The following is a 13,085-nucleotide window of genomic DNA, read 5'->3' as shown; positions in this document are numbered from 1 at the left end:
GCTGTCAGCAGATTGGACAGGTTATCGCGGTGTAGGGCCAGGGTAAATTTATGTTCACTCACCTTCTGGGAAGGATTTGAGGCGACGTAGCTGGAGACAGAGCTTTATTTTTATTGTCGCCCATTATAAAGATGATTAGGATATGAATGGTTCTTGCTGTTCCTCAAAATTTGGTGTGCTTTTTTTTTTTTTTAACTTAAGGTAACGCTTTATTTAGGAACTGTTGATTTACAGGTTTGTTGTCACAAGGTATATTTCCACACTTCTCCAAGATCGGTACAGTACACCTTAACTTTCACCAAGCTGTCATCCTCTTCCAGTTTAGAACACTTGATCCCCCGTCCCACCACCACCCCCAATCAAATCCTCCTTTCTGTGATAGCTGTAATCCATTGAGGTTTTACCCTATATTATCCTTTGCTTTGTTTCCTACATCCCACCTAGGACTGAGATGATCTGGTATTAGTCTTTCTTCTAGCTTATTTCACTCAACACAATCTCTTCCACTTCTCTCTGTGTTGTATTTTTATTTATTTTTTATTTATTGGATAGAGAAATTGAGAGAGAGGGAGAGAAAGACACCTGCAGTACTGCTTCTTCACTTGTCCCCTGCAGGTAGGGACCCTGGGCTTGAACCCTGGCTTGTGCTCACTGATAATATGCACTCAACCAAGAGCCCCTCCATATTGTATTGTATTGTAGCAAAAGAGATCGCTATAGTTTATTACAGTTGTGTAGTACTCCATTGTGTATACTACAATTTCTTTAACTAGACAATTGATTTTCAAGTTTTGACTTAAAAATTACGCTGCTGGACAGGGGTAGATAGCACAATGGTTGTGCAAAGAGGGTCTCATGCCTGGGGCTCTGAAGTCCCAGGTTCAATCCCCTGCACATTAATAATCCAGAGCTGATCAGTGCTCTGGTAAAAGAAAAAAAAAAAAATCACTGCCATGAACATAGATGTGCATAGACCTCTTCAAATAAGTGTTTTTTTGTGTGTTCTTTGGATAGATGCCAAGGAGAGGAATTACAGGGTCTTATGGTAGGTTCATTTTTAATATTTTGAGGAATTTCCAGTCTTTTTTCACAGCATTTGGACCAATTTTCATTCCAGCCAGTAGGTGAAACATGTGGTATTAGTAATATAAATACAGTGTTGACTAATGTATTTAATACAAATTGGAGAGTTGTATATCTATATCTATATATATACATTTATGTATGTATATGATTATAAGAAAAATCATGACGTACTTTTCTGTTTTTCTGTGCAAAAATGTGTCAACTTGTCTGACTGTGTGTGTGTATGTTCACCACACAACCATGCAATAAATTGCAAAGTGTTTTTTACACTTTATGCAACTTTGCCTTGTTTAAGAAGTTTTTACTGAATTTACAGTTTTACTTACTTGGATAAGTTCAAGCTCACCTTTCTCCTCAACCCCTTCTTTTCATCTGGACTAGTTACAAAGTGGAGGTAATACTGTTCTAGAGTATCTGATGGTATGAAAATAGATAATTGGTTTGAAAATTCCTGCAAAGCAGGTTTTGAGTTTAGTTGTTTAGGTAGGAGAAAAACAAAATAATTCTGAAAGATGTCACTTTGGGGTTGGGGAGATAGCACTGTGGTTATGCAAAACAACTTTCAGGCCTGAAGCTCCTAGAACCCAAATTCAATCCCCAGTTGGTCCATAAACTAGAGCTGTGTAGTAGTCTGGTAAAAAAAAAAAAAGAAAAGAAAAGAAAGAAAGAAAGTCACATTGATAGAAGCATAGAGAGTATGTTGAAAGTACAGGTAAGTGGTCCGGGAGGTGGCGCAGTGGCTAAGGCACTGGACTCTCAAGCATGAGGTCCTGAGTTCAATCCCTGGCAGCACATGTACCAGAGTGATGTCTGGTTCTTTCTTTCTCCCCTCCTATCTTTCTCATTAATAAATAAATAAAATCTTAAAAAAAATAAAGTACAGTTAAGTGGCTTACAGAGTTTTGTTTTCTTTTTTTACTCAGAAGCAGTGGTTAGCTCTGGTTTATGGTAGTGTGGAAGATTGAACTTGGGACCTTGGAGCCTCAGGCATAACCATTATGCTATCTTCCCCTGCCCTAAGGAGGGTCTTACGTGCTAGTTTTAATACTCTATGAACATTCATTCTTTTTAAAATCTTTTTTTATATTTATTTATTTTCCCTTTTGTAGCCCTTGTTTTTCATTGTTGTAGTTATTATTGTTGTTGTTATTGATGTCGTCATTGTTATATAGGACAGAGAGAAATGGAGAGAGGAGGGGAAGACAGTGGGGAGAGAAAGATAAAGATAGACACCTGCAGACCTGTTTCACTGCCTGTGAAGCGACTGCCCTGCCCATGGGGAGCCAGGGGCTCGAACCAGCATCCTTACTCTGGCCCTTGCGCTTTGCGCTTAACCCCTTGTGCTACTGCCAGAATCCCACATTCATTATTTTATTCAATTACTGTTTGATCTTCTCCCCATTTTCACAGCTGTGGGCTGTTTTTTTTCAGAGAAAAGAGAGGCAGAGTGGTCAGGAAGTTGGCACAGTGGATAAAGGACTGGACTCTCAAGCATGAGGTCCTGAGTTCAATCCCCGGCAGCACATGTACCAGAGTGATGTCTGGCTCTTTCTCCTCCTATGTTTCTCATTAATAAATAAATAAAATCTTAAAAAAAAATAAAAGGAGAAAAGAGAGGCATAGAGAGGGGAAGAAACCACAGCACCAAAATTTCCTTCAGCATTGTGGCCAGACTCAAACCCAGGGGGAAACAGTACAGTATGAACGTGATCTATTTTGCTAGTTCCAGCTATTAACATTTTAAATAGTTTATTTAATTATTAATGAGAAAGATAGGAGAAAGAACCAGACATCACTTTGGTACATGTGCTGCCAGGGATTGAACTCAGGACCTCATGCTTGAGAGTCCAATGCTTAATGCACTGTGCCATCTGCCGGACCACCCAGCTATTATTATTATTTTTTAAATATTTATTTCCTTTTTTTGCTCTTGTTATTGATGTCGTCATTGTTGGATAGGACAGAGAGAAATGGAGAGAAGAGGGGAAGAGAGAGGGGGAGAGATAGACAGACACATGCCCACTTGCTTCACCACCTGTGAAGTGACTCCCCTGCAGGTGGGGAGCCAGGGGCTCGAACCGGCATCCTTATGCCAGTCCTTGTGCTTTGTGCCACCTGCGCTTAACCCATTTCGCTATTGCCTGACTCCCCCAGCTATTTTTAAATGAAACTATTAGCCTGAGGAAGAGAGAAAAAAAACACCACAGTACCACTTAATTCTTCACAATACCTTCCTTGATATACTCTCATCCTATCCAGTGCCATGGGTCAAACTCGGGTCCTTGTTCATGGCAAAATGTGTACTCTACAAGATGAGCTCTATCCCAGTACCTGATGTGTGTGCACTTAAATAAGCAGATCTTGCAAGGATGATGTCTGGAATTTGATCTTCAGCAGTACATATACTAAAGCAGTGCTATGGTTCTCTTTCATAAATAAGTAAAAAAAAAAAATCATTTTTAGTACTATTTTTTTATTGGGGAATTAATGTTTTACATTCAACAGTAAGTACAATAGTTTGTACATGCATAACATTCCCCAGATTCCAATATAACAATACAACCCCCACTAGGTCCTCTGAATCCTTCTTGGACCTGTATTCTCCCCACCCACCCATACCCACCCCAGAGTCTTTTACTTTGGTGAGATATGGGATGATCTCACTCTCAGGCAGAAGTTGAGAAACAAGATCAGAAAAGAAAACACAAGTAAAACCTGAAATGGAATTGGCATATCTCTTTTTTTCTAATAAGTAAAATTTATTTATTTTTGCCAGAGCACTGCTAAACTCTGGTTTAGGGTGTTTCTGGGGATCGAACCTGGGACTTTTGGTGTCTCAGTGTCTCAAGCATGAAAGGCATTTTGCATAACCATTATACTATCTCCTCAGCCCTAAATGAGTAAATCTCAAAAAAACACAATAAAAAAACAAACAAACAAAAAAAAAACCATGGTCTGGGAGATGGCACAGTGGAAATAAATACATTGGATTCTCAAATGGTAGTCCCAGAGTTCAATCCCCGGCAGCACATATACCAGAGTGATGTCTGGTTTTCTGTCTCTCCTTCTGTCTTTCTCATTAATAAATAAAAAAAATTAAAAAAAATAAATATAATTAAAAAAACAAAACCCTTGTCTCCAAAACAAATCCACTGCTCCTGGTGGCCATTTATTTCCATTTTGTTGCCCTTGTTGTTGGATAGGGCAGAGAGAAATTGAGAGTAGAGGGGAAGATAAGGGGAGAGAAAGATAGTTGCCTGCAGACCTACTTCATAGCTTGTGAAGTGATGCCCCTACAGGTGGGGAGGTGGGGCCCCCGAACCAGGATCCTTATGTGGGTCCTTGCTCTTCGCGTCATGTGCGCTTAACCCGCTACTGCCCAGCTCCCTGCACAGGTTTTCTCTTCCTTTCTTTCTTTTTTTGTATTTTTTTTTTGCCACCAGGGTTATTGCTGGGGCTCTGTGCCTATACAAGTCCACCATTCCTGGAAGCCATTTTCTTGTCTGTCTGCCTTCCTTCTTTCCTTTCTTTTTAAGAGACCAAGGAATTGACAGAAGAAGAGGAAAGAGTGGGAGAGAGAGACCTGCGGTACTACTTCATTGCTCATGAAACTTCCCTTTTGCAGGTGGGGATGAGGAGTTTCAACCTGGTCCTTGCACATGGTATGGTAATATGTGCTTCTTGGGTAGCAGCAGGTCCTCCTCGTTTTTTTTTATTATTTCATTTTCTAAATTTCTTTACTATAGCACTGCTCAGCTCTGACTTATGGTGTTGCTAGGGTGTAAACCTGTGACCTTGGAGCCTCAGGCATGCCTTTTGCAGGGGTTGGGTGGTGGCATACCTGGTAGAGAGCACTTGTTAGACTGCTCAAGGACCCAGGTTCAAGCTGCTGGTCCCCACCTACAGGAGAGGAAGCTTCACAAGTGTGAAGGGGTGCTGCAGATGTTTTTCTTTTCTTTCTTTTTTCCTCTTCCTCAATTTCTTTCTGTACCCAAAATAAATAAATAAATATAGCAAGTCTTTTGTATAACCATGAGGCCATTTCCTGGGCCCCCATTGCTATTTTGCTTTGTAATCCAAAAAGCACTGCTAAACGGGATTTATATTTTTGTATTTTGTTGGTCCCCCCTCATTTCAGAGCATTTCCCATATTCATTATATATTCTCAAAAATTATGTTTTGCAATCATAGAAATTAACTTATGAAAAAAATTAATTTTTTGGCACTCAGTGTATTGAGACATTCAGAACACATATCTGATACCTGATGCGGTCTCAACCTCTTTCTTTCTCCTTTTTTTAATATTTTATTTATTAATGAGAAAGATAGGTAAAGAGAGAAAGAACCAGACATCACTCTAGTACGTGTGCTGCCAGGGTTTGAACTTGGGACCTCATGCTTGAGAACTCAGTGCTTTATCCACTGCACCACCTCCCAGACCACAACCTCTTTCTTTTTTTCTTTCCTTTTTTTTGCCTCCAGGGTTATCGCTGGGGCTGGGTGCCTGCACTATGAATCCACTGCTCCTGGAGGTCATTTTTCCCATTTTGTTGCCCTTGTTTATTGTAGTTGCTATTGGATAGGACAGAGAAACGGAGAAAGGAGGGGAAGGCAGAGAGGGGGAGAGACAGACACCTGCAGACCTGCTTCACCGCCCATGAAGCGACCTCCCCCCCGCAGGTGGGGAGCTGGGGGGCTCCGACCCGGATTCTTGTGCTGGTTCTTGCGCTTCGCTACCGCCCAGCCCCCTCAACCTTTTGCTTGCACCACTGTCTTTTAGTCCCACTAGCCCTGTTGCCTAGACTGGCACACTACTGTCCACACTCCTTAACCGGTCAGGGAGACTAGTTTAAAAACAAAACAAAACAAACAGGCTATTTCACCCTATGTGTATGCTTATTTATTGTAAAGACTAGTCTTATTTTAGTGAGACCAGAGTACTGCTGGTTTAGGGGTTTGAACCTAGGAGTTTCAGGTATGAAAAGTCTTCTTGCACCACTATTTGTCTCTCCCGCCTTTACAAAACTCTTATGCAAAGCAACAAGTTTAGACACTGTCCACCTGTTTCGCAGACCCTTTCAGATTGCCACTGTACAGCCTCAGAAGACCACGGGAGCGTAAAATAAACCCCGGGCCGCCAGAGCTCGCAGCCTTTCTGGTTCCGCCGGGAAGACGCCGCGCGGCGAGGCTCTCTGACGTCAGAGTTTCCTGTCCACCATCTTTGTCCCTGGCAAAGTAGGTTTTGCGCAGTGGCTTAGACCCGGAGAAGGAGTCGTGACGTGCAGGAAACCATTACACCACCACCGGGCCGTGCTCTCTGGCTGCTGCCGCCACCCCCGCCCTCGCCTTAGGTGAGTTCAAGGCGGCTCATCTTGGGATGTGTCCCTCATGACTGGTGGTGGGGGGGTGGGGAGAAGGGAGCCCAGGTTGGGTGGGAGGCGGGCAGGGGGCGAGGACCTGCGGGGAGCGTGACCGTTGAGCTTGGAATGAACCGTCGGGTGTGACCGTTGTGAGCAGAGAGGGTTGGAGAGAAGGGCTCCGCGGGGGTAGCAGTGGCGAGAGACGGAATCCTCGGGTGTGGCAGCTGCGAGCTGGAGGGTCATCTGGGGTAAGATGTGTTGGAAGTCGGGGTGGGCTGGGCCGGGGGTCAGGGGTGTGTCGGTCCCGGCCGGAGGCGGAAGGGCGCGGGGACCTTCCTCCCTACTTGGCGCGGGTGGCGGGGAGGCCGCGACGCCGCCCGGGATGGGATCCCCGGCAGGCTCGCCGCTGTGGGAGGTGGAGAGACGCCTCGGGCCCCCCACCTGGTGATGGTGGCACCAATATCCCCGGAATTTTGACCACCAACCATATTTTTAAAAAGGAACATTTCACAACCGGGGCCGATGGTGGTGGAGAAGAAAAACCTCCAGAAATGACCCCTCCTCAAATAGGATTATGGGGAGGGGGAAGAGTCAGTCTTAACCTGAAATTTCTCTTTCCGGGCTAAGCAGGGCCTGTCTGGTTGGAGAGAGCCGGTTGGTTAAATCTGAAGTAAAAGAAACAGGAATTTCCTGTTATTTCTCATATTCTTTGAACCCAAAGAATCTGTTTGTTTTTAGAGCCGTCTTCAGCTTGGCGGAGGTGGGGTGGGGTGGTGGGGAGCTTCTCCTGAACTCGCTCGGCTGTTTAATTATGAAGCAGTGAGGAGGCCTCATGAAACTTTTACCTTTTTAAAAATTATACCTTTTACTTATTTATTCCCTTTTGTTGTCGTTTTATTGTTGTAGTTATTGATGTCGTTGTTGTTGATAGGACAGAGAGGGGGGAGAGAAAGATAGACACCTGCAGACCTGCTTCACCGCCTGTGAAGTGACTGGGGATGGGGGAGCGGGGACTCAACTGGTTTTCTGCTGCTGCGCTACCTCCCAGCTTTTACCTTATCATTATTCTCTTTTGTTGCCCTTGTTGTTTTATTGTTGTAGTTATTATTGTCATCGTTGTTGGATAGGACAGAGAGAAATGGAGAGAGGATGGGAAGACAGAGAGGGGGAGAGAGCGACTCCCCTGGCAGGTGGGGAGCCAGGGGCTTGCCAACTTTTACCTTTTTAAAGGGGGTGCTTTATTTTATTTTATTTTATTCCAGTGCCATACAGTTACTGTGCTTTAAAACAACACATTAAGTTCAGAAAAGACAGAATTATTAAGAAGGAAGGTGGTCTCAATGAGGAACGATTTAAACTATTAAATTCCCTTCCTGTTATATATAGGCTTCTATTGCTAGCCTCAGGGTACACTTACAAAGTAATAATAGAGAGCAGCAGATGAAGGAGATGTGGCTGTGCAAGAAAACGTGTAACACATTCCAGTGATGACTAAGTGCTGTCTGTCGTAAAGTGAGAACAGTTTGCAGGTATTTTAACAGTTTAAACACCGAAGGAGCAGAAAGAATAGTGTGTTCTGCACACAGCCTCACTAGAAATTGGATAATATTTGTTTATTGTCAGGAACCAAACTCAGGACCTTGTGCTTGTAAGTCCAGCACTTTATCCCTTAGAGTCATCTCCTGGGCCCTTAAAGGCTCTTCTTTATTGTAAGCCTTCCTTCCAGAATTTATTGGTATTTTAGTTAGCTGTTGGGTGTAAATATTTTTGAGTTTCTTGCTATGAAATAAAATTTTTTTGGAGGTTTTTTTTTTTTTTTTTTTTTTTAAGTAGAGCAAGAAATATTTACTACATTGAAAACACAGGTTAGTAAAATTAACAAAATACACCTTGAAGGAGTCAAGGCTCTTTCAAGACAGGAGGCCCATAGTATTTAAACAGAAATCACAGTTGCTTTTTTAGGTATCTGTTGTAATTTCTTTACACTTAGAGCAGAGATACTATAGTTTTTGCATTACTATTGAACATTGATTAATAACTTTCATATCATAAAAGATTGCTGTAATGACTTTTCTGCTTTATAGTTTTGTTAACTTGTTGGTGTTTTTCACTATGAGCACCTAACTATGAAGAACTATGTGAAAAGAAGGGTTAATGGCCTTGCCAATTCTGATTTAGCTACCATTTCCCAGAGACCTACTTGAAATTAATAGCTTACTAATTCTTTTCTTCCCCATTCTCTTTTTTAGGGAACTGCAGGGAGGGAAGCATAGTGGAAAAGTGACTTTCACAACCTATATTTAGCAGAAACTAGGTTATGTGAAATTCAGATAGAAGCCTGTGCAGGGGGCCTTCTTGGGAAGACAGTGGCATCACACTCTGGGCTAGGACAAGTAAGAGAGGTTATATGCTCTGTTTTTTAATAAGAAAAATTTTCTTTCTTTTGTTTTGTTTTTGCCTCTAGGGTTATTTATGGGATTCAGTACCTGCACTATGAATCCACTGCTCCTGGTGGCTTTTTTTAAAATTATTTTTATTTTTTTTCCATTTTATTGGACAGGATAGAGTTTGAGAGAGGAGGAGGGGAGAGAGAATGATAAGACACCTACAGACCTACTTCACTGCTTGTGAAGTGACTTCCCTGTAGGTGGGGAGCCGGGGGCTTGAACTGGGATCCTTGCGCTTCATACTATGTGTGCTTAACCTGGTGTACCACTGCCCAATCCCCTTTTCAAAAAACTTCTAAACATTTTAATACTTATTTGGGTAGAGACAGAAGTTGAGAGAGGAGGGAGAGGCAGAGAGGAACACTTGCAACACTGCTTATGAAGCTTCTTCACTGCAGGGTGGGGACCCAGGGCCTTACACAGTGTAATGTGAGCACTAAGCTAGATGGGCTGCTGCCTGGCCCCCTCTTACACACTGTAATGTGTGTACTTAACATATCTTTACTTAAAAATATGTGTATATTTTAAATATATTTATCTTTTTAAAGGATTTATTTATTCATAAGAAACATTAGGAGAGACACACAGAAAGAACCAGAGAGAGCATCATACCGGCACATATGGTTTGAGGAATTGAACTTGGGACTTTATGCTTGCAAATCCACTGTCCTATCTGCTTATACCACTTCCTGGGCTTCAAAAGTAACCATTTAATTTTGTTTTAAAAATATTTATTTATTTAAATTTGATTAGACAGAGGGAAACTGAGAGGGGAGGGATAGTAGAGAGAGAAAAATAGAGACACCTGCAACTCTGCTTCATAGCTTGTGGATCTTCTCCCCTGCAGCTGGGGACTGGGGGCTGGAACTTGGGTTCTTGCATATGGTAATGTGAGTTCTTAACCAGGCTTGGCCCCAAAAATGACCACTTCAAAGTGACATTTAAATACATTCATAATATTGTGCAGCCATCACCCTATCCTCATTTGTTTTTGTTGAGTTTATTTTCCTTTTTCTTGGTGTTTCCTTTGGTTTAAAGCAGAGACTGACAGTGCTTCTCTAGGGTCTTAGACATGCATGCTTGTACTCTACCTTTGAACCACTTCCCTGGCCTCTGAAGATATATGTCTTGATAATGAAATTTGTTAGAGAAGACAGTGAAATGTGTGGGTCACTAGTGAGAGATTTAAGACTAGTTTAATGAATGTTTAACGCATTGGGGTGAAAGCTATTAACAATTTATTGGCGGTAGCTCAGTGGTAGGGTGTGGGCCTTGCGTATCACACACGCACACAGTTCAGTGGGTAGTGGAGCTGTGCTTGGGTTTCTCTTGCTCACTTTTTCTTGTTTTGTTTTCTTTCTTATCCTTTCTTCTTCTCTCCCTTTCTATTTTTATTGCATAGGACAGAGATAAATTGAGAGAGGAGGGGGAGATACAGAGAAAGAAAGATAGACACCTGTAGACCTACTTTACCCATCGTGAAGCGTCTCCCCTGCAGGTGGAGACCCAAGTCCTTGTGCATGATAATTGGTACATTCAACTGGGTGCACCACTGCCTGGCCTTTTCATTTACTCTCAAAAATCAATATAAAAGTTTGACCAGGGAAGTGGCTCAGCAGTAGAGTACATGCCACATAAATGCATGTCCTAGATGTAATTGTAGCACTAAGGTGTGTGTGTGTGTGTGTCAGTCACAGAGTGGTATAGAAAACAATTTTTGTAGCCCTTTTCAAGTAGCTGGTTGAAAAATGCGAAGCAGATTTTAACATTTTGAGTAAATTTTGATAATCCTTAGAACTTAAAGTGGTATAGTAACTTCTTAGAACATAATGTCCTTTTTAAATTAACTCATTTATTATTGAATAGAGGCAGAGAGACATTGAGAAGGGAGGAGGAGATTTATCAAATAAAGGAAAACATGGTTTGACCCCCCGGCTCCCCACCTGTAGGGGAGTTGCTTCATAGGTGGTGAATCATAGGTGGTGAAGCAGGTCTGCAGGTGTCTGTCTTTCTCTCCCCGTTTGTCTTCCCCCTCTCCATTTTTCTTTGTCCTATCTAACGATGACATCAACAACAACAATATTAACTACAGCAACAATAAAAAGGGCAATAGAAGGGAAAATAAATAAATATAAAACATTTTTTTAAAGGAAAAATAAATAAATATAAAAAGCAAATAAAGGAAAAAGTAAGTGTGTGTGTATGTGTGTGTGTGTCTAAGAGAGAGAGAATATGGCTGTTAGGAACTGTGGATTTGTTGTGTTGGCACTGAGCCCCAGTGATAATCCTGGTGGTAATTATAAGTAAAGAAAGAAAGAAGGAAGGAGGAAGAGAGAACCAGAGCATCATTCTGGCACACGCAGGGGACTGAATTCAGAACCTCATGACTCAAAAGTCCTGTACTTATATCCACTGTGCCCCTCCCAGACCACAAAATCCCATAATCTTCTTACTAGTTACTGTTAAAGTAATATTTTTTGTAAAAAGTTAATCAAATGTCTTGCTGAACATAAATAAGTTGGGTAAAGAAATTATTTTCATTTATTATGATTATTTTTTTTTACCATCAGAGCACTGCTCAGCTCCGGTTTATGGTGGTGAGGGGGATTGAACCTGGGATTTTGGAGCCTCAGGTATGAGTCTCTCTTTGCATAACTATTATGCTACCTACCCCCACCCAATAAAGGAATTATTTTCTTTTGCTGTAGGTGCAGATTGAAGATCCAGAACCATGACTGACTCCAAGTACTTCACCACTAATAAAAAAGGTAAGTATGACAAGTTGGTCAAAGTTTTTTGAGAATATTCAAAAGCTACAGTATGAGATTGTCTCTGAGACTGTCACGTAGCTCATATGATTGAGTACACACTTTATCATGCTTTGGCACCCAATTTTGAGCTCCTAACCACCACATGGAGCACTAAGCAAGTGGAAGCTTCATGAAGCTTCATGAGTGGTGAGACACTCATGAAGCTCTCCTCTCTCACCTCTACCTTAAAAAGAAAACAAAACAAAAAACAAACAGTACACTCCTTCCAGAATGGTAGAATTGTGCAGGCAGATTTCCCAAGGATAACCCTGGGGAACCACAAAAAAGAAAAAGAAAAAAGATAGTTTCAAATAAGATGTTCATGACCTCTTTAGACATGCATATTGTGGCTGTGAGGGCAAATACAGAGAGAGTGAGACCAGAGCACAGCTCACTTCTGGATTATGGTAGTGCTGAGTATTGAACCTGTTATTTTACAGCCATAGGCATGGAAGTCTTTTTAAAATTATTATTATCTTCATTTCTTTATTGGATAGAGAGTCAGAAATCAAGAGGGAAGGGAGAGATAGAGAAGGTGAAAGACAGAGAGACACCTGCAGCACTGCCTCACCACTTGTGAAGCTTTCCCCCTACAGGTGGGGACTGGGACCTAGAACCTGGGTCCTTGAGCATTGTAACATGTGCACTCAACCAGGTGCGCCACCACCTGGCTCCCCTCATGGAAGTCTTTTTTTTTAATTTATTTTTTATTTATTTTTTTTATTTACCAGAGCACTGTTCAGCTCTGGCTTATGGTGGTGTGGGGGCTTAAACCTGGGACTTCAGAGCCTCAGGTATAAGAGTCTGTTTGCATACCATTATGCTATCTACCCATGGAAGTCGTTTTGTATAACCATTATGCTATCTCCCTTGCCCCTCTATTAATTTTCTTTATCTGGAAATAGATGTTTCATAGAAGTACTGTTACAGCAATATAGGTGGGCCAGATAGCTCACCACATCGAGTGTTTGCACTGCTGTGTGTGTGACCCAGGTTTGAGCCCCACATGGGAGATGCTATGGAAGCTTCAGTGTTGTGCTGTTTCTCTGAAAGAAAAGATTGCCCAGAACAGGGGGATTGCACATGCAATGAGGTCCCTGTTCCACCCCTGCCCCCTTAAAAGCAGTCTTAAGTATGTAAAAGGTAAATGAGTGCTTCCCTTCCTATTCCCTTTCCATAGGGAACTCAGTGTATATCATCAGTTTAAAAGTTATTTATTTATTGGAAAGAGACAAAGAGAAATCAAGAGGGAAGGGGAGAGGGAGCCAGGCGATGGAGCACATGGTTAAGTGCACACATTATGGTGCACAAGAATCCAGGTTTAAGCCCCTGCTCCTCACCTGCTGGGGGAAAGCTTCACAAGTAGTGAAGCAAGGCTGCAG

General features: G+C 42.0%; 1 protein-coding gene across 4 annotated transcripts in view; it reads left to right on the top strand.

Moving 5' to 3' along the window:
- The first annotated feature begins 6,310 nt into the window (after window positions 1-6,310).
- Window positions 6,311-13,085, top strand: part of AP2B1 (adaptor related protein complex 2 subunit beta 1) — a 119,795-nt gene continuing 113,020 nt past the window's right edge. For 3 of the 4 annotated variants that reach the window (XM_060203951.1, XM_060203949.1, XM_060203952.1), the window contains exons 1-2: window positions 6,311-6,437; window positions 11,602-11,661. In XM_060203951.1, the coding sequence (XP_060059934.1) occupies window positions 11,625-11,661 (37 nt within the window). In that variant the 5' untranslated portion in view covers window positions 6,311-6,437; window positions 11,602-11,624. Of the gene's footprint in view, window positions 6,438-6,560; window positions 6,695-11,601; window positions 11,662-13,085 lie in introns of those variants that run through there. The other variant, XM_060203950.1, reaches the window with a different exon arrangement.

The sequence above is a fragment of the Erinaceus europaeus genome, chromosome 12 (assembly GCF_950295315.1).
Source record: "Erinaceus europaeus chromosome 12, mEriEur2.1, whole genome shotgun sequence".
NCBI classification, from domain to species: Eukaryota; Metazoa; Chordata; class Mammalia; order Eulipotyphla; family Erinaceidae; genus Erinaceus; species Erinaceus europaeus.
The sequence above is the reverse complement of the archived record's forward strand: the minus strand, read 5'-3'. Positions and strand labels throughout refer to the sequence as shown.